Source organism: Platichthys flesus, chromosome 13 (assembly GCF_949316205.1).
Source record: "Platichthys flesus chromosome 13, fPlaFle2.1, whole genome shotgun sequence".
NCBI classification, from domain to species: Eukaryota; Metazoa; Chordata; class Actinopteri; order Pleuronectiformes; family Pleuronectidae; genus Platichthys; species Platichthys flesus.
This window is the reverse complement of record NC_084957.1, coordinates 12,004,362-12,029,241: the sequence shown is the minus strand read 5'-3', so window position 1 is coordinate 12,029,241 and position 24,880 is coordinate 12,004,362. Positions and strand designations below refer to the sequence as shown.

Below are 24,880 nucleotides of genomic sequence, written 5' to 3'. Positions count from 1 at the left end.
ACAAGATGGAGAATATCCCCTCTATGTGAATCACACAAACTAAACCTACAACATATACTAATACTCAGTGTTGTGCATGAACGAACAGAAAACAACCCGTTTAATTGCACACGTTCACTTTTATGAGAACGACAAACTGAACGCAACTCAATGACAAATAATGAATTTGAACGGTGAACACGTTCATATTGTAGCGTCCTTGCTAATAGACGACAGGAAACTTCTCTCTTGATGTGTAACTTTATTAAAGTCCAGCGAACACGACACACTTCCTGTTCGTAACTCCGACATTTTCTACCCAATAACTTTTGGACTGTTAACAGATGCACACACAGTCAGACAAAAGCCTGTACTGATAGCATATCATGTCATGTTGACACAAATTAACAATAATGATGTCCACAATCGGGGCGAGAAGAAGGTGTTTGAGAAGATTCCAGATTCATTCACTAGACTGGCCCTCAGTAGAGCTCAACAGAGCCTTATAGGTTAATCTCTGATCCATGCAGCTTCCTTCTACCAAGTTGTGTGGTTATTGATCCACTATGTAAATTTAAATATATTAAATATAAAAACAGGAAAAAATTAAATAAAAACAAATTCCTGTGCAATGGGCTTCTGCGCAGGATGTGCGCAGTAGGCTTCTGCGCAGGATCGCTCCATGAAGAAGGAGGAGCAGATGTTTCTTTACTTGGAATGCGGCCACTTTGTTTCTCTGATAAACAGCAGGAGAAACACTCGCATCACCTCTATGTGGTCTGTCACCTCTCGTTATACACACACTTTCAGCGTCTTCTCCCACAATACCCTGGTGCACTACGTCACACACTACAAACTTTCCTTAAAGGGGCAGGCCATACCTGCGACACAACAGCTCTCGGTCTCATATACAGATGGCAAGAGAAAGCAGAGAGGGATTTTTACACACTGTCTGATAAAGATTCCGACAGTAAAGGCAAGATGATGGATAAGGTTTTCTTTAACAAGTTAAGTCTTTCATTCTCACCTTCCACCTTAAAACTATGAAAGGAACTGAACTGACATTCAAAGTCTGTGTGAAACATAAAACCTGTCTGTAGCTGGTCAATGTCAAATGGAGTCCAGTGTTATACATTTCATGGACGTAAATAATAAACGTAAACAGAAATCACACCACAGTTGTAGATATTTATTTAATCAGTAGCAGCCTGGTGGTGCAGATTTATAAAAAAAAAGATGCTTTGAAGTGTCACAGTGCATCATTGGTCTGAGCTGGATCCTGCATTTCTCTTTTCAGTCTTTCCTTTTAATCTGATGAAACAGAAATACTCAAAAATGTTAAGTAAAGTATTAGTTGTCCCTGAGGTTAGGAAATAGACTTGTTATTCACTATATGGACCATAGATTGTGTATAAAGATGAATAACTTGACTGCGCTGCAAAAATTAGGCCAATGCAATTCAAGAGCCACCTGCTGGGTGTTTCTTCTGTTTAGTTTTAATTAGTTATAATGTATATACAAATGTATTGACAGGTCCCTACGATGGCTTCATCCCCTGATCACTACTGCAGAGACTCTGGTTCCATAGTGGGAGGAAGTGGAGCAATGCCATTCATTTTTATAAACAGTCGATCCTGGACAGTTTGGCAGACGTGTAACTCTTTACAGTGCCGAACATGGGCTAGCTTGGCATCTTGTGTGACGGTTTACATGGCATTTGCATTTTGACAGAATACTGTTCAGACTTTCATCGATTTGGCACCAAATGACAATAAATAAACATAGAATGTGATGAGGGTTTGACATTACACGCTGTGAACACACACACATCCATGGGATCTGGCCGGGCTAGGAAGAGTCCCCACCATTTCCCATGTGTCCAGCTCAGGGTCGTACTTCTCGATGCTCTGCAGATAAGTCCCCTTTGAGTAGGAGTATCCCCCTGTTACATAAATACATCCATTTATTGCTACGGCCCCGCACTCCATCCTCCTCTCCTTCATCACTGATATTGACCTCCACTCGTCTTTCTCGGGGTCGTAGCAGTCGGCGATCGTCGTCTGTCCTCCCACCAAATACAGCTTGTTGTTGAGAGGCACAGAGCACAGCCCGTATTCTAAAAACACAGAATTTTAACATAAGAAAATGATATTCAGACCATTATCACTGATGTTCTTCTCTCCTGCGTTCATACCTGGATGGGGACTTATTGTAATGATGCTCCACTCGTTGACCTCTGGCTTGTAGACCTGGATTTTTTCATAGGTGCAGCTTCCTCTGTAGCCATAGTGGCCACCGGTTACATAGATTTTGTCCTCCATTACACAGGCAGTGGCATTTCCAACACCTTTGAAGAGAACAGAGGTCATTTGCAACATCTGATCAACAGCTCAATATGTTTGACTGACTTGGGGGCAGTGTGACAAGCTGTAAACACCACACTCCTACATTATCAGGTTTCAAAGTTGATATGGTGAATTATTATCAAACAGGTTAGACATTCAACAGACACAAAGCAGCCACAGTGTGTGTTTCTATATCTGGCCACCTGTAGTCTAATGTGCAGTTTGTTTTAAGCTAAATTTAGCTCACCACAAACTGCAGAGGGAAATATTTTGGTTTCACCAACCGATGCTGGGCTACGTTCACCATCTAGTCATTAACATTGTCTGTTATTTTGTGAAAAGGGGTTTTACAGTGAGCTTTAGAGCTTTTTGCTCATTCTAGCTGGCTGCCCATGTCTGGTGAATGAAGAATGAACAACAAAAGGGAATTTGTGGGCTGAAAAACCTTGGTTGGGTGATTATTTTCTGTAGGTTTGTCACAACAAGCAACAAATGGTTGTGTCATCTTATCTTAAAGAATATTATGAGTGTAGCTTTAAATTGTAAATGAAATCAACCAATTTTCCCAAACTGATTTCTCTATCAGCTTTCTTCAATGTATAAGGGATTGAACCAGCACACTGATAACTGAGCAAACTCCAGCTACTGATGAAACACCTCAGATAACACTGATCAGAAACAGGAGTGGGCCTTGTGTTAGGATTCTTTTTGTCTTACTGTAATTCCATAGGTCAAGAATGAAACACTAAGCTCAAAGTTGGGGTTTTAAATGATAATATAAATTGATGAAATGTACAAACTCTTCTCAGTATCATCAACAAATAGTTATTTTCGGAAAACGTCAATTTATTGAGCATTCATTCTTGACTCTGGAGAAAAAGAGAACTAGAAAGTCTCAATAGAAGGTCTATGATCTGTTCAGGTATTTCTGTCAGCTTTCAGTCATGCAACACGAGCTTCATCAGGAGATCTGAAGGCTAAGGAAGGACTTTGAGCCCCAGCTGAAAGGGTTTATTGGATCTTATGAGGATTATTCGTGTAAATGGTTCAATTCTCGAGAATTCTGTAAAGACATCTGTGAGAGATTCTCAGACAGTTGTACAATGTACGTAGGCAACTGGACCTGCTTGTGTTTTTTGAAGACATTACACCTCTCATCCGAGAGTCTTGTTCAGTTCAGTTGTGGAACAGTGTAACCTCAGGTCAACAGTGTATTTCAGCTTCTGGCCTCTTGGATGACAGTTGAAAGGTATTCAAGAACCACAAGCAAGTCCAGTTTCCCACGTACACTGAGTAAATTTCCACCAATTGATGAAGTTCATGTGATTTGATCGGAAGCTAATTCATTCATTTTCCTGCTTTTCAGTCAATCCATAACAATTATTTACCTTGGATCATTTTGGCCACTGGAAACCATTTCTTTTTCAAAGGATCATAAAATTCCGTCTCTCGCTCCGGAGCTCCTCCTCTGTAGCCTCCGATGGCGTAGATACAGCCATGCAACGCCACGGCACAGTGGTAGTACCTCGCTGTGATCATGGAGCAGCCCTCGGTCCATTCGTCATAGTCACAGTTATAAATCGAAACAGCGTCCAGGGCCTCAACCGTGTTTGTCCTGTAGCCTCCCGTCACATATATATTTGCTCCTAGTGAGCTGATGCTGTAACTCTCTCTGTCGTGGTCAGGCATTGCTTTCCCTTGCACCCATGTGTCACTGACAGGATCCCAGAAGTGGACCTCACACAGTGGGTGCCAGTAGTAGCCACCGATGATATACATGCTGGAAGACATTTTTCTACTTGCACACAACTCCTTGCCACTATTGGACATCAACGCCTGAGTTATCATAGATTTGAATTTCCCATCACTGCTCAGCAAGCCCTGCCTGAGCACCTCTAGAGACACATTGAAATAAATCTCATCCAGGTCCATTTGGATGGAGTGCAGCAGGTCCACAGTATGGTGAACGCGGTTATCCAAATCATGGGTCACCCACTTGACCACAGCATCTATCAGGACCTCATCCCTCTGCACAGTATGGCTCTGTGCGGCCACCACCGCCCTCATCCTCTCATGGTCCAGCTCCAGGAACTCCTCCTGCAGCAGGAGCTCTGGGAACCTGCTCAGCGTCACTCTCCTGGCCTCCCTCTCCAGTGCAGGACACAGGTGCAGCTGTGCGAAAGCGTGCATCCCCAGGCAGTTGTCCACATCAAGGAGGCGGATGAGGAACTCCTCGCACGCTTGTTTGACAGGGATGAACTGCAGGAGGTCCGCGGCCTCCAGCAGGCTCTGCACGTTGCTCTCGGTGATGCGCACCTGAGCCGTGTACACGTAGTTCACCAGGGCGCCCAGGACCTCGGCGCGCACTCCGGTCAGGGTGATGCTGCTGTCGGACCTCTCCCTCATGTCAGCCGTGAACATAACCTTAAAATAGGAGCTGCGGGCCGACAGCAGCGCCTTGTGGCAGTGGAACACCTGCGCCCCGGAGCCACCGCACTGGAGGGAGACGTCCGTGAAGAGGCCGCTGACGTAGAAGTGCCTGAGTGCGTCCAGGAGCTGCGATGGATGATCTCCATCAGTGAAGTCGTACGTGTAGATGTCGCCTTCTTTGTGTGACATGGTGTCTGCAGGAAAAACACACGCGTGGCAGTGATCCAAGGGCACATCTAAAGCAAAGGGCAGCACAGTGTCATATTCCCATGTATAATGAATGACAGTCACGCTGTCAGTTATTTACCTCTTTGATATAACAACACAGGTCTTACCTCTCATCTTATATCCATGAATACAGGCTGCAGCTCCACACACACACACACACACACACACACACACACACACTCCTCTGTGTCCTCTCTCTCCTTGAACAGATCTTCTCTAACAAACACATGAAGCTCAATTTAGCTCAGGCAGGACGGTCGCAGGCAGCTCCGATCCTATTTTGGTATTTGAGTGCAATGGACAACCCCCCTCAAGCCCCCTACTCCTCCTCCTCGTCCTGCATCTTCCTCCCCCTCCTCGTCCTCCTTCTCCTTCTCTGGCAGTCTCAGGTCTGCACCAGCAGGTCCTCCATTGACAGGAATCACCCCCCGCACACCGCTACTTTCTCTCCCCGAGCCTGAATATAAAAGCGACATCCACGATCACAGTCCCGTGGTGCGTTCAATGACCCCGCGTTGTGCAGGAGAAGCTTCGTTGCTGGAATACAAATGTTATTCTGTGCTGCTCCACTGCCTCTTTTCGCCATTCATGTGTTTTCCCCTCTCTCTCTCTCTCTTGCGGTTGCCATGGCATCCTGAACCCACTTCCAGCATGGTCAAGGGCTTTGCCTGTTAATCCTAACAAGGATTAGAGGTTAACAGAACAGTGCTCACAGAGGTATGTGTAACTGCAGGAGCTTGTTTACATTCGTTTCCACTGGTGGGGATTATTTCTGATACTATGTTTCTATTTACCATCTGAAGTTTAATGGTGAATTTGCCGAACAAATCATACGGTCAAACATATGAAAACATTCAGTTAAATATTAAACCGCTGGTTCCCTACCCTCATTGACTTGGGACCTCTCAGAGAGGGCTTATTGGGGCCTCCTGTCTCAGATGTTCCATTTATCAGCTCCACCAAGCGCATCAATATGAATTTGTGGGTATTGAGAACAAATGGCATGGCCAAACACAAAATGTATAATAAGTTCTAATAAATACTAATTTCTAAATGAATATGTCTTATCAATGAAAATGCCCTTACAGTACCTAGAAAGAATCCCTATCTATGTTAGCCAACATAGCAAACAAATTTGGGGCTGAAAAAGTTGGAAAGAAATAAGAAAAATATTTTTAATCCAGAAAACCAAGGTCTTTATTATGTTTATCATATTCAGTCATTTTCATTCAATGTCAAGATATGATTATAGGGGGGCTGTACAGGCTGGTTTTGGATTATTGGGGGGTTAGAACACATCCACACCACAGGGACAGTCCACCTATAAACTTCCCTCATGGTTTCATCAGTTGAATTACTATAAGAGGGCAAAGTGGGCAATTGTGCAGATTTTGTTAGTTGGTTTGTGGTATACGTTCTGCGTGTGCGCTCTACTGAGTGTAATTCCAGTTTTGAAGTAGTGATACTTGCGTCTTGTTTTAGAGAAAATTGACCTGAAGTTTAAGCAGATGGGAGAGTAGAGGCAAGTGGATTTGAAATACAGAACTTGAGCTGAATGCATTAAACGATTTTGGAGAATGCTATCAAATCATTCTTTAAGTCCTGTCAGATTCAGACAGTAAATGTTTTTAAAAGTCAGGAACAATCATATTGAATGAAGAAATGGTCCACTGCAAAGGGGGACATTTATAGACAGAATTTTACAAATTGTAGAAAATTGTGTTTTTGGTTGCATTGCTTCATACTGTTGGGACATTTTAAACAGGTGATGAATCATATTTCATTGACTGTTTTCAATAAAATATTTATGTTATTTACACCTTTAACTTGTCAGTTATGTTGAACAGTACCATGATGTTGTCCAAAACCGCATGCCCCGGATCAATTGACATAAACTTCGCGTGTAATTCATTCTTCAATCTCACAAAGAAATTATAAAAAAAACATTCTCCGTGTTTTAGTTAGTGTATTTTATTTCACATCTCTGCTTTGAAATGGTCAAATAAACTGTAAAAGAACAAGTCACTCCATCTTCACTTCAAAGGGCTCCTAACCCATTTTACCACTGGAATGTTATCAGAACGCAAGACATTTTAAAGTGTTCAAGTGTTTGAAACCAGTTCAACCTCTAAACAAGTCATTAGCTATAAACATGAAGACCAAGACAGATCAATTATATTAGACACTATTGAACAAGTTAGGCTTCTTCAGATACTGAATGTTATCCAGGCACTGGAGCGGTTCCTGCTGCCGTCAGTTTAAATGGCGAGCTGTGCGGACTCCTTAACCAAGGACTTTAAGGCACCGAGGTCTCGCAGGAGGGAGGACACCCCCACACAATACCACAGATCACCACTGCGGTGTGAGGGAGTGCTAAAAGACTCGATCTCCACTCCCTCTGTGGCCAGCACTCCTAAACAAAGGACAATTGAAAAGAGAGAGAAAAAAGGTGCGAGTTTAAGGCAAAAAATAAATATAATAACTCAAGGAAAAAAATGTTATTTAGTCATTAGAGATCACATTTCAATTCCATCTTTTATTTAAATGGAAAGCTTGAAATTAAAAAAGAGCATCTGTAAAACTAAATACAGGTTTTCTGACAGAAACACATGAACTTAATTTTCCCATTCAGTGGCTTTAAAGTTCTGTCAAGTCCACTTGTCGATTGATGACTAGACATGATAGAAAGGTTGGTAGTTGTGCCCATTACACACAAAAAACACATATTTCTGATCCCATCTCTCGACAGCTGGGACTATCTTTGTAGATGGTTGTGCATGTGACCTCAGAGTGTTGTCAGTTTGGCTGTTGTATTCGCTAAGATTTTTGATTAAAGTGCATTGAAAAAGAATAGCCTTCAGTTCAATTTGTAAACGTTGTTGCAACTCTAGTATTATTGTGGTTTCACTACCAGCAAAATAAACATTGTTTCAACAGATACAAAAGATACAGAAAATTGGAACTATCCAAAGTAGATGGGGAAAGGGCCCATAGATATGGATGGATGAATTCCAATTGTGAGGGTGTGCCAATATACTAATGTGATCATTCTGATAAAAGTAAGATGTTAACGATGACCTCTACAGGCTCATCTGTGCTAGTTTTTCAGTGTAAAATGCTGAAGCACAAGAAAGGACTTAGCCATTTAATTTGTAAAGCTGAAAAGACTTTCAATACAGAGGCAAACTGGTTCCTTTCTTTTAACTGTGGCCTTATTCAAACACATTCAGTTCTACAAGGCAGATTTGCACACAAATGATCTTCAAAGTTTCTCACCAGCCACAGAAGCAAGGAGCTGTGGACTCGCAGGGGCTTTGAAGAACAGCAGATTCCCAGTGAGACGGACCGGTTGTCTGAACACACTGTTGCTCAGCTCCAGCAGCACCGGCACACCACCATGAACTGCACCGACGGCTTTGTAGCTGCAGCCGTTGGCCTCGATCTCCACCGTGCACACTCCATCAGCCGCCTCGTCAGTAGCACAGTGCGCTTGGTTTACCTGAAGGGTCAGTTCACATGCACGACAAGATTATTCCACTAAAAACTAAAAAGACACACTCCTTGTTGTGAGATTGCATTTGTCAGAATGAGATGACACTGTACCTCGATTCCAGATTCCTTGGCCAGACTCAGGACATTGATGAGGTTTGGGCAGCAGCCAGATTCATGATTCAGCAGTCCAACCAGGACTGATGATGTCATGTAACCGCCAGAGGATTTCATGCCATCACCTGTTTGTAGAAAACAGTGAACACGAGTACCTTCCAGTTCATTTAATAAAAACAGATAAGAAATAAACATAAGATCACATCTTTTACATTGGCTCATGTACAACTGATATCAAATACACCATCTGAATCACAATCACACCACTAGAGGGGGGAAAGCGCCACTGTTGCAATATTGTCCTCCTCCCTTTGAGTTCACTGGTGAAACAAGCTGTACATATTTATAGTATAGCTTTACCTTGAGTGGTGATCTTCACTTGGCTGAACGGTTTATTAGAGCTGGAGCACGACTGCAGCACGGCTCCAATGGCTTCTCCGAGTTTAATCAGCAGATGAGATTCCTGGGAGAAGGTGCTCGCTAAAACTTGAGCATTTACCTAGAAGAGATAAAAAAGACATGTTGGATTGTATCAGGGGTGTTTTCGTGAACGGAAGCAGATGCTTTAAGCAGCACACACAGTCAAAAGATTACATCTCAATATCAAAATTCAGTGAGATAAATGCATATTAAGTCAGATAGTAGTAGTGAAGGCCTGCTCCTTTTACATGAACACCGGAGTTATCCAGATTAGATTGTTGATGTTTTGACTTGAATTGTTTCAGGTCGCTTTTAAAAACTGATAAAGAGTTGTTGCTTTCTCTGGGATACAACATAAAATAATGTTATAATTCACATTCTTAGAAGAAAACATGAAGGTTATTGAGAAATCCCTATAATCTACGGCTGTACTTAATCACATTTAATAATCTCTATTTAAACATAATGAAATATAAAACATGTTCTATTTGTTCGGTCTCTCGCTGGAAAAAGACACAATCCTTCACCTACAGCACTCGGGGTCTGAACACATTCACTGGTGATATCTGAATGTTAAATAGTGACTGAAATGTAGAAACCTCGGAACCTATCAGGTGCTAGTTCCCCTCAACCCCTGCTGTGACCTGGTTTTAACACACGTCTCTGGTGTGGCCATGCTTTGACAAGTATTACAGAATCGTTGACTGTAAAAGTAAAGGCTAACTTGGAGGATTATGTGACCACTGCAGATTAAATGTGTTCGAAGTGGTTAGATGCATCGCATATTCCAATAAAGTGAGAGACTTGTGACATCTATGAGACGGGATGAACTGAAAACCGGTTTTCATAGAATAAGTCTGCAAATGGAGATTATTACCAGAAGTGTGTGCACAAAGCTGCGTGTTCTTAATGCATTAGTTTGATACTGTGCATTGTGAGCGTAGAAGAGTGAAAACTGTGAGAGCTCATGCGGAAAAAAAGCTTTGTGTGTGACGTCGCTGTCATCTTGCCTTTCAGGTAAAGTGAGTGTTAGTGTCGCATGGGTTCATTCTGTTCTCTTGTTACCTACCTTGGGTTTTATGCAATAGCTTTAAAAAGAGAAACACAACATGGATTTAACATGTGAAACAGCTTATTTGCCGTGAAGATGAAAACTGTTGCATAATGACATTTGTGGCTCTAAAACAAAAAACAACACCCACAGAGGGCACTGTCACATATACACAAATGTTTGCCTCTTGTTCACACAAACAATCTGCAAACAGCCACTTCCTGTGTCAGAACAATCCGCAGCATGGCTTGGCGTGGAGTTTAACTCTGGTGAACTTTGAGCCACGACATTGGCCCCCATTCGTGTATGTGTGACCGTGCCCTTCAAGTGTCATAGGCTTGTGTTCCTGGATCAATTTAAAAGTCTGCATTACAAACTGAGTGAGTTGGAAACAACTGTGGGAACAGTTGTTTAAAAATGTTTTAATTTTATTACTGAGAGTTATGGTTTTATTGTTGTCGTTGATTTATCCATTCCAAGTCCAGATTTTCTCCAGCTTTCATTTTCACCATCTCTTACCAAACCAGCTTTATGGAAGGGCAATACTAAATTCCTAGTGCACCTCTTAAATATTCTTTGCAACCCAAAAAACGGGTGTGACATCTGGTACAACTTACTGCTCCAACCAGTTTCTTTCCCTTCACCATGTCCACAATCTGCAGGGCGATGTCCTCCCCACAGCGAGCCTGAGCCTCCTTGGTGCTGGCTCCCAGGTGAGGACAGCTGATGGCGTTGGGATGGTTCACCAGTGCGCGGTTCTTCGGTGGCTCCTGTGGCCAGCAAAAAAACACATATCCATTGAGGAAAACTGTTTAAGTTGTGTTACCCGGTCCGTCATGATCAGCCTGACGTGTGACAATAGAGGATCGTAAACTTGCCTCAACAAAGACGTCAAGTCCTGCTCCTCCACACTGTCCGGACTCCAACGCTCTGAGGAGGGCGTCCTCGTCGATGATGCCACCTCGGGCGCAGTTCACCACCTTCACTCCTTTCTTGCATTTAGCGAATGATTCGTCGTTAAGCAGACCTTGAACACACACAAAAAACATCTGATAAGTGCAATCTACAACTCACGAGTACAATGCAGCGTATTAAAGCGATGTAATATGCAAAGATTTCATTGAGCCCCTTCAGACCTGGTTTGAAAATCCATCCTGAGACATCCGAAGTACAATGCACCCAAATGTGTCTTGAGATCCCTTCGCTCAGACCCCGTTGCCAGGTGGTCTGGGACACATGTAGCCACATTCCTTTTACTGTGTGAACAAACATGTTTCCTTGGCCACATGTGAAGGACCGCCTACCCAGCTGAGGTCCTCCGACCCGCTGCAGTTTCACAGTTTCTTCATGTTATTTGCAAATAGGGCCGGGAAGTGAGATCCAATCACAACCGTAGCGCTGTCCACTGGCTGGAAGTTAACACCAGGTCTGTTGCTGCTCAGTGGGGAGAACCTGTGTAAAACTCACCCACAGTAGAGGGCATCAGGGGAGTGTGGACAGTAATATAATCACACTGGGGCCAGAGCTCCTCCAGCTGCATCTGCTCCACCCCCCAGCTGGCCGACACCTCCGGTGGAGTGATGGGGTCATAGCCGATAGTCTGAAGATAGAGAAAAGAAAATACATCAGCATTTGTGTCTCATCTAAACGTGTGTACACCGTTTCATCGTGTTATAATTTGTTTACTTGCCCTCATTTCGAATGATTGCATCCTTGAGGCGACTTCTTTTCCTATTCTGCCAAGTCCCACTATGCCGAGCACTTTGCCATAGAGCTCTGCACCCATGAACTGTAAAATTAGAAACAAGACAATGACCCTGATTAGGAAATCCACAACTACACAGATCCAAGTGTCCTGTCTGATTTATTGCAGACTGGACCAACAATGGAGTCGACCATGCGACGCTAAATCGCTCTGTGAGCCGACTGAGGACCCCGGTCGTTCAAAGGGGAGAACCAACATCTCTGCTGACCTTTTTGCGATCCCAGTTCCCTTGTTTCATCGACATTGCAGCTTGAGGCACATTTCTGCAAACACACGGACAAATTAACGGAGAAACCACAGTGTTACCGCGCACTTAAAAAGACTGAGAATATCGACAAAAGCTCATGAATACAGAAGTCATGTTACCTTGAGAGGCTCATCAGCAGGGCACATGTCAACTCTGCAGCACTGATCGTGTTCCCACTCGGTGTGCTGCAGGAAACAGTCTCCAGTTAATGAACTGCACATTATATCGAGGCTGCAATCCAAGTCTAATTTTTATAAAAGGCCTCCAGACTTACTTCATTACAATGATGCCCTTCTTGGTGGCAGCATCAACGTCCACATTGTCCACACCGGTCCCAGCTCTCCCAATGATTTTCAGATTACTAGCAGCATTGATAACATCAGCTGTGACCTTGGTTGCAGATCTCACCACGAGGCCATCGTAGTCCTGGGATGGAGAGAGAGGCGCATTGTTGATTAGAAATGATTTGATATCTGTAGTTGATCGAATGAACAGTAACTATGCAAAGCGGCAAATTAACCTGCGATTCCAAATCTTCCAAAACCCTGAGTTCACACATTCAATTCTGTCAGTTACTTTGCGGTTATGCTACATGTTTGGACATCTGCACCACAATAGCATGATATGAAATATACATATATAACATGGTATTAAATCACCTGGTGAAGTTTTCTAGGCAAATTGTGCAAAATAAGTTAATACCTTACTGTATAACTTACTTATTTAGTATATAAAATAATAAGTTCCAACACTAACTTGTTTCATTTAATGTGAAGCACAAATCCTACTTGTTGGAATCAGTTTGTGTGTTCTGGTGTTATCGAGAATCAAAAGTAATTTCACAACAAACCTAAATCAAACAAATGCTTTTTAAAAAGGGGGAGGGGCATGACCCAGGGAAGAACCTATGACATTTTGGTGCAAATCCAGATCAGATGTAGATCCAGGATTTCTCCCACCACTCTCTTTAGATGACTAATATTTATGAATATCTGGTGCAGATCCACCTGAAATCTGTACCTGGTGAATTTAAATGTGTGTGGGACAATAAATGTATCTTATCTTATCTCCTGTCTGTTTGTCACTTTTTATGATATATGTTGTGCAGATATAGTTCATTTAAAAAGAGCAACATGGGGTTAAGAAGAATCACTGTTTCTCTCATGTTGTGGATCCATTTAGTTCGTGGTGAGAACAGATCCACTTCAACCCTTTTTCTTATTTCTGTGTAGTTCCATGTGATTGGAGAAACTGGTAAAACCATGGATGAGTTGCATCAGCTTCCCAAAGGGGGCGGTGCTAAACTCAAATTCAGGCGATCACACCTCAGCATGGTGGGAATGCTCTGGGAACCGAGGCTTGCAAATCAACGTGCGCACTCTTCTAGTGAAAGTTTGAATGAATCTAAAACTACTGTTCGCCTGATGCATTTCGTGTATCAGGCGAAACACACACACCGACAACTGCAGCAGCAAAACGAATGACAACACTTTTTAGAACAGGATTGGGAGGTGAGAGAAAAAAAAGGTCTGCATGTTGCGTAGCAGGAAAAAAGAAAAGAAGACGATGCACGTGGAAGCAGAGAGACAACTTCACCTTTATCTCCGCGATGAGTTCATCCTTGGACATTTGCTGCTTCTCCGTCACTCGGATGCCATTTTCCTGCAGCAGGGCTCTGCAGCGAGGGTCCACACTCTCGCTGATCAACACGCTCTTGATGGAGACAGGGGCCATCTTTGTGCGGAGGGGTTCTCTCGGTGCCGGGTGGTGGATGAAGTGGAGCTGGGGTAGTGCTTGTGCTTGATGCCCGGAAGAGAGAGAGTGATGGTGGACGCGGGGAGTTTCCCTCTGCTGGTTTTGAATGGTTCCCTCGGGTTTGGGGACCGCCCCTCACTCAGTTGACCCGCCCCCATCATGTCTACTGTTACGCAGCTGCCCGTTTGCGATTCTCAGATAAATAGTGAATTCTTTATGATAATCCGTTTCTTTTTAATAGGTACTCACCACATTCAGCAGATGTAAGTCCAGAGGCTCTGAATCATCTCTTCATGTTGTTAAAGTTGAGATGAAAGACTCTTTTGACGTCATGACAGGCTCCAAGAACCCAAAAGCCATGAGGAGTGGACGTTAAACAATATATTTATATCATTTTTTCAAAGATTTTTTCTTGTTGTCTCCCCATGAATATTTTTGAAACCATGACACGTACCCCAGGGCTTTTTAGCTTCTATCATTTGTCTTCTGTTTTATGTTGAGATATGTTGCATGCATGTTTAGGATTATGACTTCGATAAATAAAAAAAATGTTTTATTTAAAAGGATGAAGAAGAAGATGATGCCCCAACCGATATGGTCAAATAATAACAAGTTTATTAAGACATAAATAAACAACATAAAATAGATGAAATTGAAGAAAAGGTATACAACAACAAAAATATTATTATTACTAATAACAACAATTATTAATAATAACTTTCCTTTCTTATCTTCTTTTAAGATGTTGAATAATATACATCAGATTTCTAAAATTTGCTGAATCTGATGCATTTACTTGTTGGAATTATTCTTCCTTCTGCCTGGAAGCATATTTCCACCCTCATGCTCAACAGTTGGTAAACAGGAAGCTACAGACAGTGTGGTGCAGAAATATGATACATTTGTTTTGTTCAAATACACCAGGATCCCTTCAAGCAACATCAGACTTGATTTTATCTTCTCACACTGAACACTCGCTGAGGTCAGACGAGTTCAGTCTTAATTCAAGAGACAGAGTTGATCACCTGACTGCTGCACATGACTGCCCAGCCAGTGTTGGCTCAGTATTTAAACGTCCAACCCTTATATATATATAAACATACATGCTTTTAACTCTGGTGTTAAAATTCATGTCATTTGATTTTCAACAGAATCTGTGTCTGTATATTTTAATGTAAACCCAATATGATGGAAACAGGTTTCCCTGACTCTGTGTTGAATAAGAGTTTAAATACAAACCTGTAGTTATAGCTTAAAACAACATGCCCTTGTTATGTTACTAAATTATCACACTATGAGCTCAGATGCTTTTTTAAACATGGTTCAACAAAGTATTTATGTTAATTATTCTCAATGTGGGCACCAAAATTATGATTGTTATAAAACTTTTATTGAATCCGTCTTGTCCGTTTCTATCGTAGCATGGTTATCAAACCAGAATCTGATCTACAGGATTAAGCTTGGTCATCTTGTGGCCAGCAGACTCATTCAGGTGAATCCAGGTCAGCTCTCTCACCTCTATGAGCACGATCCTAAGGAAGGTCCGGGCCATGTTGGACTGTGCTGATCTCCCCCTGCACAGCTAGTTTGTGTGTCTACCTTTAGGAAGAATATACAAGGAAGAGGAGTTCTTACCCATATATACAGTCTATGGTTCCTAAAAATGAAAAAAGAAAATTCAACCCCTTGTGTCTGTATACTTTTGTCTTTACATGACAATTGTTACGCCAGGCCCAGGAGCAACCTGAGCATAAGCCAAAATAACAAACAAAACAATCTATAAAACCACAATAACATCCCTACATCCAAAAGTAGCAAAAAAACAACGCAAGGCTTCTCTTCCCTACAATTATCAGGACTGCTCCGGATATCATTGAAAAGGCAACACACATTAAATACTCTTAACAAAATAGAGATAACACACATTATAGATCAGACGTGTGATCAGACGCATAGCTGTGTTGGGCGTCAGGAACTGGCAGGTGAGCGTTTTAAAGTCAGCTCCATCAGATCAATCCTGCAATCACCTGCCGGACCTGAAACACAGACCGAGGGAAAACACAGACTAGGGGGACAGCACCACCCCCAGGCAGGGAGGAAGAACCACACACAAACACACAAACACACACACATTCCGTTGCCTGGATACTGCGCAACAAATCCACACTGACTTGGCTGTAACATTTGCAACAGCACAAGGTCATTTCATCGTCTTTTTAAATAGATAATATATGTGATAAAAAGGACCTGCGAGGTTCAGCTCAGACGCCGGAGAGGATCCAGTAGAGGAGGTAAAAGAAACAGAGGTTTGGGGGGTTGATACGAATCAGAATGTGTGATTAGTTCATAGGCAACATGATGAGAGCTTTAAAATGTATGCAATTTTATTAAATGGAGGAATCTACTAAAATGCAAAACAAGCCCAGAGTATGTCTGAAAACTTTAATATTCTAATCTACACAAATTTAAGCTAGTTTAAAATAATACATTACACTGTACTGTTAAGTATGATATAACTGTTTGTTGTTTAGACTATTATGAAATATAATTTGTTTGCATTTAATTGTATTTCTCATATGCAAGTTAAGGTCATCTATCTATCTATCTATCTATCTATCTATCTATCTATCTATCTATCTATCTATCTATCCATCCATCCATCCATCCATCCATCCATCCATCCATCCATCCCCCTTTCTCTCTCTCTCTCTCTCTATCTATCTATCTATCTATCTATCTATCTATCTATCTATCTATCTATCTATCTATCTATCTAAAAAAATCTGTTTTCTACATGATCCCATGACAGAATTGTTGAAACGCTCATCAGTGGGTTCAGGTGGACAAAGTGAGTAACACATTCAGGATTTTATTTCAAATAATTAATTAATCTAGGGTTTGAATAAACATACAGTGCTCTTGGTGTAGTGGTTCGTTTACAGTTTTGTCTTCCTGGGTTCCTCCCTTTTAATCGTGTCTTCAGCAGAGGAAACCATCAACATGTTCCAGGCACCTGATCTCCGACAAGTCACCGTGTTGACCAAAGATGAATGGCAGAGGATTCAAAATGAAGTTAAGCAGGCTGATAGAGACAAAGAGAGAAGCAGAGAAGCAGAGAAGCAGAGAAAAGCCCTGCACCTGAAGTCAAAACAGATGGTGAAAGAGTGGCCAGACACCATCGCTGTAAGTCTTCCTTACAGGGCTTCTCGTCCGATTTTATTTACTTTTAATGGTTCCACCTGTGAGTATGAGTCTGTACTCGTTTTAATCAAAGAATCAAAGGCAAAAGAAGCTTGAGGCGAAGAAGATCCGGGAGCAGATCGAGGAAGAGAAAAGGAAACAGTTGGATATAGAAGAGGCCGAATACAATGACCAACAACGTAAAGAGGCCATTGTGAAAGCCAAGACTCAGCTCTACTATCAAACCGACCAAATCAAAGGATTACATGTTAGTATTGCGTATTGTTTTTTAATTGTGATAGGCTGCATATTAATATTGTGGGATAATAACAGAATTTGACTATTTCTACAGAGTGCACTCTTGCTGACAGAGGTGTTGAAGGAGAGGGAGGCTCAGATTGAGCTGAAGAAAAGGACAAAGAGTGTCTCTAAAGATGTGGAAAAAGAATTCATCAATTTGGCGGGGACCAGAAAGGATGAAGCTCTGAGGGAGGAGGAAGAGAAAGCACTCCAGAGGAAGCTTGAGAAACGGGCTATTGCAGAGGAGCTGAAAAATCAGTGAGTCTCACATCAGAGCAGTTTCACTGGCTCCATTTAACGTCATATTTGTTTTAGAAACAGAGTTAAGTATCACAGTGCAGCCCCAGGTTAGAGCCTGCAGGAGAAGTAGAGTATACAAATATCTGTTCACATAAGAATGTGATTTCTTTTCTTGAGGATGAAGAAACATGAGTTGGCCAAGGAGCGACAAGAGAGAGAGAACGAGAAGGAGGGAGAGGAAATCCTTCGCCTTCATGAGCTCTATCTGATGGAGCAGAGAATGGAGGAGGAAAGACAGGAAGAGCAGAAGAGAAACCTGAAGCAGGCTCAACTGGTAGGGTCGTAACAACACATGCTGTGTCGTATTATTTTCATTTTTCTAACACACAGCTTCACTATACAGGAACATGTCAATAAAAGAGACCTCATGAGAGCAGCAGAGGCCCAGAAACAGGCGGTTGAAGAGGATCAGAGGAAACTGTTTCTCTCTGCGAAACAAAAAATGATGAAGTTAAGGAAAGAGAAAGAAACTGAATTGTTCAGGTAAGAGGAAGCATCTCTTCATCCAGCTCCCTGTGTCGACCCACTCATCTGCCTCCACATCCCAAAGAGTTGCTCTACTCCACAGAGAGGTCCAGAGGCAGAGAGAGGGGCTCATGAAGAAACTGACGGACCAACAGCAGGAGCAAACTGTGAACGAGGATCAGAGGATCGCGAAGGCCGTCGCCGAGCAGGAGGCCAGACGTGAGCAGACGCTGAGGGAGGAGGAGGAGAAGAGGGCTGCAGGGTTGAAGTCCATCGCTGAACACAGAGAACTGATGGTAAAGAACTCATGATATAACAGCAGGAACAGCTTTTGTTTATCAATTTCATTGGCACTTTAAATTAAGTTTTAAACCTGTGAGTCAACATTTAAAAAAACACTTGTAGCGACAGTGATATAAAGTTTCATGGTTTCAGGGATTTTTAACAAGTTCAATTTAAGCAGAGGCAGATCAAGATTAAAAAAAAGGGGGGGCGTAATTTACACAGAGGGCCCAGTTATATTTCCAACATCCATGAACAATTCCTGATTCAGTAAGGTGCACAAGTCATTCCTTGTTCACTGTTAGCTCTATGGCTTTGAGCACACAAAGGTTCCTTGTTCAAGCACATTATGTACTTCAGAAAAGATTAGGAAATACAAATTCTCGACACATTTTCATCTAAATTGTGAATAAGTGACTTGTTTATTAAAAAAAAGAAGAGAGAAAAGATTGCTGAAAGGAAAGGGGCACTTCAGCGGCCAATCAGATATCATTGAGAAATCTTCAACAGATGAGCATTACAAACTGCTTTCAACCAAAAACATTTCTCCCCAAAAATATTTCTTCTTTCATTTGAACAATTCTTATGGCTGGACAGGAGTGGCATTAAATGGTCATTCGCGTAACTTATATTTGGGCCTGAAATTCTGAAACCCTGACATTTTTGGCTATTTAAGACTTTTTACGACCCTGTGGAAACCCTGTTTGTGCTGCTTTAATCAGCTGAATCAAACCAAATGTAATCACACTTTTAACACAACGCTGTTTTATCAGAGACAAGAAACAGAGCAGAGGGACAAAGAAGAGCAACAGAGATCCAGAGAAATGCAGGTGGCTAAGAAAGAGGCTGACAGCATATTTTGTGAGAAAGAAAAAGCGAAGGCTCAGAGGATCCGAGAGGATCTAAAAAAGATACAAGCCTGCAATTCAAAACGAATGGTAACGACACAGATCACCATCACTGCACCATCACAGGTAACAGCAGCCTTTGTTCTCCGAAAGTAAATCTCGATATTTTTGCACACCCAGGCTGCAAAAGCTGCCATGCAACAGCAACTGAGACGGGAGGAAGAGGAGTTTGAGGCAAAGACCAGAGACCTCCTGGCTGAGGAAGAAAAGCAGTTTCTAATCTATTCACACGAGGTCATCCATGCAGCAGCAGAGGCTCAGCGAGACGTCTTCCCACTTTGCAAAGCGGCAAGCGAAGGGATCGGAGGAGGACTCGGTCCTGCTTTCGGGGGAGTCAGGCCCAGCTACATGGTTCAGGACCGCAGCGGTGCTCAGATGCCTAACTACAGCTCTGGTGCTACCCAGAACATTAAAGAGCTTCACGAGACAGTAGATATCCGAGAGGCAAAGAAGAGACTGGGGTTTATGTGGGAAGACTAACATGTTTGCAAGAGGAGTTGTTCCCATCTTTGAGTTTGTTTCAGTTTTTGCTGCTTAGGCAAACTATCTTTGTGCTTTTTCCGTCATATTGATTTTACTTTTAATTTGTCACCTTTCTTTGCATGTAGGGTTGGGGGGATGTTCCTAATCTACACTCAAACCAATAAACTACATTAAAATGAAATAATTTGTGTTTATGAAGTTTGTGTAAATGTGTCCTGGAACACACTGGCACAAAGAGAAGGAAACTGAACATCTAGTATTCGTATTAACATTGTATAGGCTGAAAATTAATTTCAGCACTCTATGATTGACATATACACTAGTGACAGAGCAGTGAACAGCTTTAAGCAGCACTCTTTATCTCCCCTCCCATTTTCGTGGCTTTGTGATCAAACAAAGGTTAAAAAAAAGTTCTTTAGGTTTGTGTATCCTTTAAAAAGCACACAAATGTAAAAAAAACTATATCTAGTTTACCTTTTGGTGTGTGTGTGTCTGTGTGTGTGTGTCTGTGTGTGTGCTTGTATGTAGCAATACAGCAGGTTTACATTAATGAAAAACCAATCCAAAATGCCATTTTTGAACTTTGCAAATTGCTTTTATAATTTATCTTTTCAGACTGGAGAATGAAGTGGCAGCTCATGCAGTTTGGTTTTTGGTTTGAAACGAACTACAATAAAAAATGGTCACAATCTTTTTATTTCTCATTTAGGAGTGAAGGTACAGTTTATGTCTAGACCGGGAGCAGAAGAGAAGTATCCAAAAAATGAAAAGCCAAAGGGACTTAATAGGCAAATCTGGACTCAGAGACAGATATAAGAAGTCCTTTATAAGTTCCGCTTTGGGATCATTTGTGGGGAAAAGCCGGGGGGGCTCATCGGGAGGACCGGGATGATTCCTGGTGGGCCTGACTGACATTTGGGCCTGGAGGGTTGGTAAATGGGTTGACACAATCCCTCCAGCTCCTCCTTCTTGTCCATATTTGGAAATGTCCAACTCCAAACTGCCAAGATGGCGCTGGTCAAATGCTGCTTCAAAGCGGCAGCTCAGCAACAAATGAGAGATGTTACTGTAGGTTCAAAGGAAGTGGCAACCCATAATGTAGAACCTATGATTGGACCCTTTGATGATAAAGAGGCCAGCCCATGTGGAAAAAAGCGTGACAAGTTCTGACCGATGCAGCTGCACAACAAGGTCCCTTTGTCAGCTTTTTAGATAGATCAACAATATATGTGATAAAATGACATCCGAGGTTCAGATGAGCAACCGGAGAGGATCCTGTAAGAGAGGTGAGAAATAAAGAAACAAGAGTTAAGGGGTTGAGGTAGATATGGATTCATTTTTCTGGAATATTAGCAGCATGATGGGTGATTTAAAATCGTAATATATTATATAACCAAGAAATGAAAGAAATATATGAGTCGCTACCACAATGCACAACTTCAGAGTAGCCCCGAAGCCTTTTATGTCGTGTTTCTACAAATAAATATTTAAGCTAGCTTTAAAAGGACAACATTCCTGTACCATGGTGTACATGTTAAATAGGATATTACTATACCTATGTTTCTTGTTAATAATAAGCAGTATTATTATTGGAGTAATGACTCTGCCAATCTATCTATGCATGTTATTTGATTTGTTGTGGTGGTGTGTGTGTGTGGGGGGGGGGGGGCATAATGGAAAAAATAATTATTTTAAAACACCAAAACATTTAGCCCGCAAAAGATAAGTTAAAAATGGTACGACAACATACACATACCAAACAATCAGCAACAAAATCCTTTCAGTCAGTGTAGTACAAAAAAACAGAAGCACACTTTTTAATTAACAGTGTGACTTTTCATGTCTGCTTTTTCGAACCTGCAACTAGTTACAGAATGGACACTGCCAATATTCTAAGCAATTAAAACGACCTCAGTGTGCTGCACTAACCAGCCAGTGTATAGCAGATGTTCCACCTTTTAATATGGAGGAAATTCATTTGTATTCTACAACATTATATAGAAGACAGCAAGATGTTCCGGGCACCTGCTATCCGACAGGTCAACGTGTTGACCAAGGCTGAATGGCAGAGGATTCAAAATGAAGTCAACCAGGGTGATAGAGACAAGGAGGGTATGAGAGAAGCAGAGAAGCAGAGAAGAGCCCTGCACCTGCGCTCAGAACAGATGGTGAAAGAGTGGCCAGACACCATCACTGTAAGTCGTCCTTACAGGGCTTCTTGTCCGATTTTTACTTTTATTGTTTCCACCTGTGAGTATAAGTCTGTGTTCGTCTTTATCAAGAATCAAAGGAAAAAGAAGATGGAGGCGAAGAAGATCCGGGAACAGATTATGGAGGAGAAAAGGAAGCAGTTGGATATAGAAGAGGCCGAATACAAGGACCAACAACGTAAAGACATTGTTGTGAAAGCCAAGACTCAGGTCTTCAATCACACCAACCGAGTCCAAGGATTACATGTTAGTATTGCTTTTTTTTTTTATTATTGTAATAGGCTGTATCAATGTACCACCTTTTCGTTTTGGGATAATGGATTTTTAACATTTCTACAGAGTGCACTCTTGCTGACAGAGGTGTTGAAGGAGAGGGCGGCTCAGATTGAGCTGAAGAAAAGGCGTGCCTCTAAAGATGTGGAAAAAGAATTCATGAATTCGGGAGAGAGCAGACAGGATGAGGTTCTTAGGGAGGAGGGAGAGAAAGCAGTCCAGAGGAAGCTTAAGCAGCTGGCTTTTGCAGAGGAGCTGGAAAAACAGTGAGTCTCATACCAGATCAGATTCATTGTCTCCACAGTTATCTCAGACATAAGCATCACTGTTGATTAAGTTGCATGAAAATGTGCATTTAACATCTTATTTATTTAGAAACAGTGCAAAGTATAACAGTGCGGCCCCACTATTTCTGTTTGAGACATATTTCAAGTTAGAAGGCTCGAGTAAAAAAAACATTTGGTTCACGAGAATGTGATTTCTTTTCTTTAGGGTGAAGGAATTTGAGTTGGCTAAAGAGCGAAGAGAGGAAGAGAACAAGAAGGACGGAGAGGAAAACCTTCGCCTTCATGAGCTCTATCTGGTGGAGCAGAGAATGAAGGAAGAAAGACAGGAAGAGCAGAAGAGAAACCTGAAGCAAGGTCAAATGGTAGGGGTCTTAACAACACATGTTGTTTCAGATTATTTTTATTTTCTAACCCACAGCTTCACTAAACAGGAATATGTCAATAAAAGAGACCTCATGAGAGCAGCAGAGGTCCAAAAACGGGCGGCTGAAGAGGAGCAGAGGAAAGTGTATCTCTTTGAGAAAGACATAGAGATGGAGTTAAGGAAAGAGAAAGAAATGGAATTGTTCAGGTAAGATGCAGCATCTCTTTATCCAGGTCCCAGTGTAGACCCACTCATCTGCCTCCATGTCCCAGTGGTTCCTCGATTAACATAGTTTAAATGTATGAGTTTCTCTACTCCACAGAGAGTCCCAGAGAAGAAAAGACGTGTTCATAAAGTCCATGACGGACCAACAGCAGCAGGAAACAGATATAGAGGATCAGAGGATCGCCAAGGCCATCGCCGAAAGGGAGGCCAGACGTGAGCAGCTGCTGAGGGAGGAGGAGGAGAAGAGGACTGACTTGGTGGAGTCCATCACTGAACACAGAGAACTCCAGGTAACACCGGTTCAGATTCTACCAACGACCATAAAACCAGGTCATGATATTATAAATGCAAACCTTTGTTAATCACAGAAGTTGTGTTAAATGAGCATCAACATACCTTTCAATTAAAAACACTGAAGACCTAACATTAAATATAGTTTTTTTTTACTTTTTAAGGCCTTAAGTTCTGAAAATACATTTTTAGACAAAGCAAAAACCCTGCTTGTGTTGCTTTGTCCTGCTGAAGCAAACTAAATGTTACGGCACCTTTAACAAAACACTGTTTTATCAGATATGCCGAAAGGAGCAGAGGGACAAAGAAGAGAAACAGATGTGCAGAGACATTCTTGAGGCCAAGAAAAAAGCTGAGATGATCTTTCTTGAGGAAGAAACAGCGAAGGCTCAGAGGATCAGAAAAGATCTAAGAAAGATCCAAGACTGCAACTCAACACAACTGGTAACGACATATCTCACCATCACTGCACCATCACAGGTAACAGCAGTCTTTGTTCTCTGAAAGTAAATGTCGTTTTTTTCTGCACACCCAGGCTGCAAAAGTTGCCAGGAGGCAGCAACTGAGACGGGAGAAAGATGAGTTTGAGGCAAAGAACAGAGACATCCTGGCTGAGGAGGAAAAGCAGTTTCTAATCTATTCACACAACGTCATCAATGCAGCAGCAGAGGCTCAGCGAGACCTCTTCCCACTTTGCAAAGCTGCAAGCGATGGGATCGGAGGAGGACTCGGTCCTGTTGTCGGGGGAGTCAGGCCCAGCTACATGGCTCAGGAACACAGCGGTGTTCAGATGCCCATCAACTCTGGTCCTACCAAGGACATTTATGAGACGGTATTTATTGATGAAGCCAAGATGAGAATGGGGTTTATCTGGTGAAAACTAAGATGTTTGCAAGAGGAGTAACACCTTACTATATTGTTCGCTGTTGATCCCATCTCTATTTGTCTTTTCCTGTCATGATATTATACTTCACGATGGTACAGAGATATTCCCTTCACAAGGCAAAATATTTGCTTTGAAAAGTAACTGAGACCTTTCATCACCAAATTCGAATCATTTCTTCCTTGAGTCCAAGTGAACATAATAAGCCGATCTGAAGATATCATGATCAAGAAAAACAAATGTACTCTGAGAGGCCACCGTGACCTTGACCTTTGGCTACCAAGATGAAGTGGTTAAATCCTCAAGTCCAAACAATGGTTTGTGCCAAATGTGAAATGATTCATTCACAATGGTACAGAGATATCCCCTTCACAAGGCAAAATAATGCTTTGAAATGTCACTGAGACCTTTCATCACCAAATTCAAATCATTTCTTCCTGGAGTCCAAGTGAATATTTGAAGAAATTCCCCCGACAAACAGACAACACAACCATTGCTCTCGCTCTTGGCAGCATGAAAATCTGTATCCATTTTGCTTAACAGACATCTGAAATAACCGAATGCGATGTCTGAAAAAAATAAAAGCAGCTTGGTTAATCATTC

At 42.0% G+C, this 24,880-nt stretch overlaps 4 protein-coding genes across 4 annotated transcripts; 2 read left to right on the top strand and 2 right to left on the bottom strand.

Annotated features, from left to right (window-relative positions):
• Nucleotides 1-1,153: 1,153 nt before the first annotated feature.
• On the bottom strand, nt 1,154-5,265 carry klhl23 (kelch-like family member 23). Its single transcript, XM_062401891.1, has 4 exons — nt 5,090-5,265; nt 3,713-4,990; nt 2,174-2,326; nt 1,154-2,095 (listed from the first exon to the last, which is right to left on the bottom strand). Exons 1-4 carry the CDS (start codon nt 5,094-5,096, stop codon nt 1,785-1,787), a joined length of 1,749 nt encoding a protein of 582 aa, XP_062257875.1. The 5' UTR covers nt 5,097-5,265; the 3' UTR covers nt 1,154-1,784.
• Nucleotides 5,266-6,937: 1,672 nt separating this feature from the next.
• Nucleotides 6,938-13,899, bottom strand: phgdh (phosphoglycerate dehydrogenase). The gene is made up of 12 exons (XM_062402993.1): nt 13,668-13,899; nt 12,346-12,497; nt 12,191-12,256; nt 12,033-12,087; nt 11,750-11,848; nt 11,527-11,659; nt 10,938-11,086; nt 10,677-10,829; nt 8,949-9,087; nt 8,586-8,713; nt 8,259-8,481; nt 6,938-7,395 (listed from the first exon to the last, which is right to left on the bottom strand). The coding sequence occupies exons 1-12, from the start codon at nt 13,803-13,805 to the stop codon at nt 7,241-7,243; spliced, it is 1,590 nt and encodes a 529-aa protein (XP_062258977.1). The 5' UTR covers nt 13,806-13,899; the 3' UTR covers nt 6,938-7,240.
• A 2,714-nt stretch (nt 13,900-16,613) lies between these two features.
• LOC133967424 (cilia- and flagella- associated protein 210-like) lies at nt 16,614-20,406 on the top strand. Its single transcript, XM_062402849.1, has 9 exons — nt 16,614-16,674; nt 16,810-17,009; nt 17,101-17,274; nt 17,359-17,564; nt 17,724-17,880; nt 17,950-18,089; nt 18,175-18,367; nt 19,127-19,291; nt 19,382-20,406. The coding sequence occupies exons 1-9, from the start codon at nt 16,629-16,631 to the stop codon at nt 19,739-19,741; spliced, it is 1,641 nt and encodes a 546-aa protein (XP_062258833.1). The 5' UTR covers nt 16,614-16,628; the 3' UTR covers nt 19,742-20,406.
• Nucleotides 20,407-21,756: 1,350 nt separating this feature from the next.
• LOC133967091 (cilia- and flagella- associated protein 210-like) lies at nt 21,757-24,271 on the top strand. Its single transcript, XM_062402320.1, has 8 exons — nt 21,757-21,939; nt 22,027-22,200; nt 22,294-22,493; nt 22,720-22,876; nt 22,946-23,085; nt 23,201-23,393; nt 23,674-23,838; nt 23,930-24,271. Exons 1-8 carry the CDS (start codon nt 21,757-21,759, stop codon nt 24,269-24,271), a joined length of 1,554 nt encoding a protein of 517 aa, XP_062258304.1.
• The last annotated feature ends 609 nt before the right edge of the window (nt 24,272-24,880 follow it).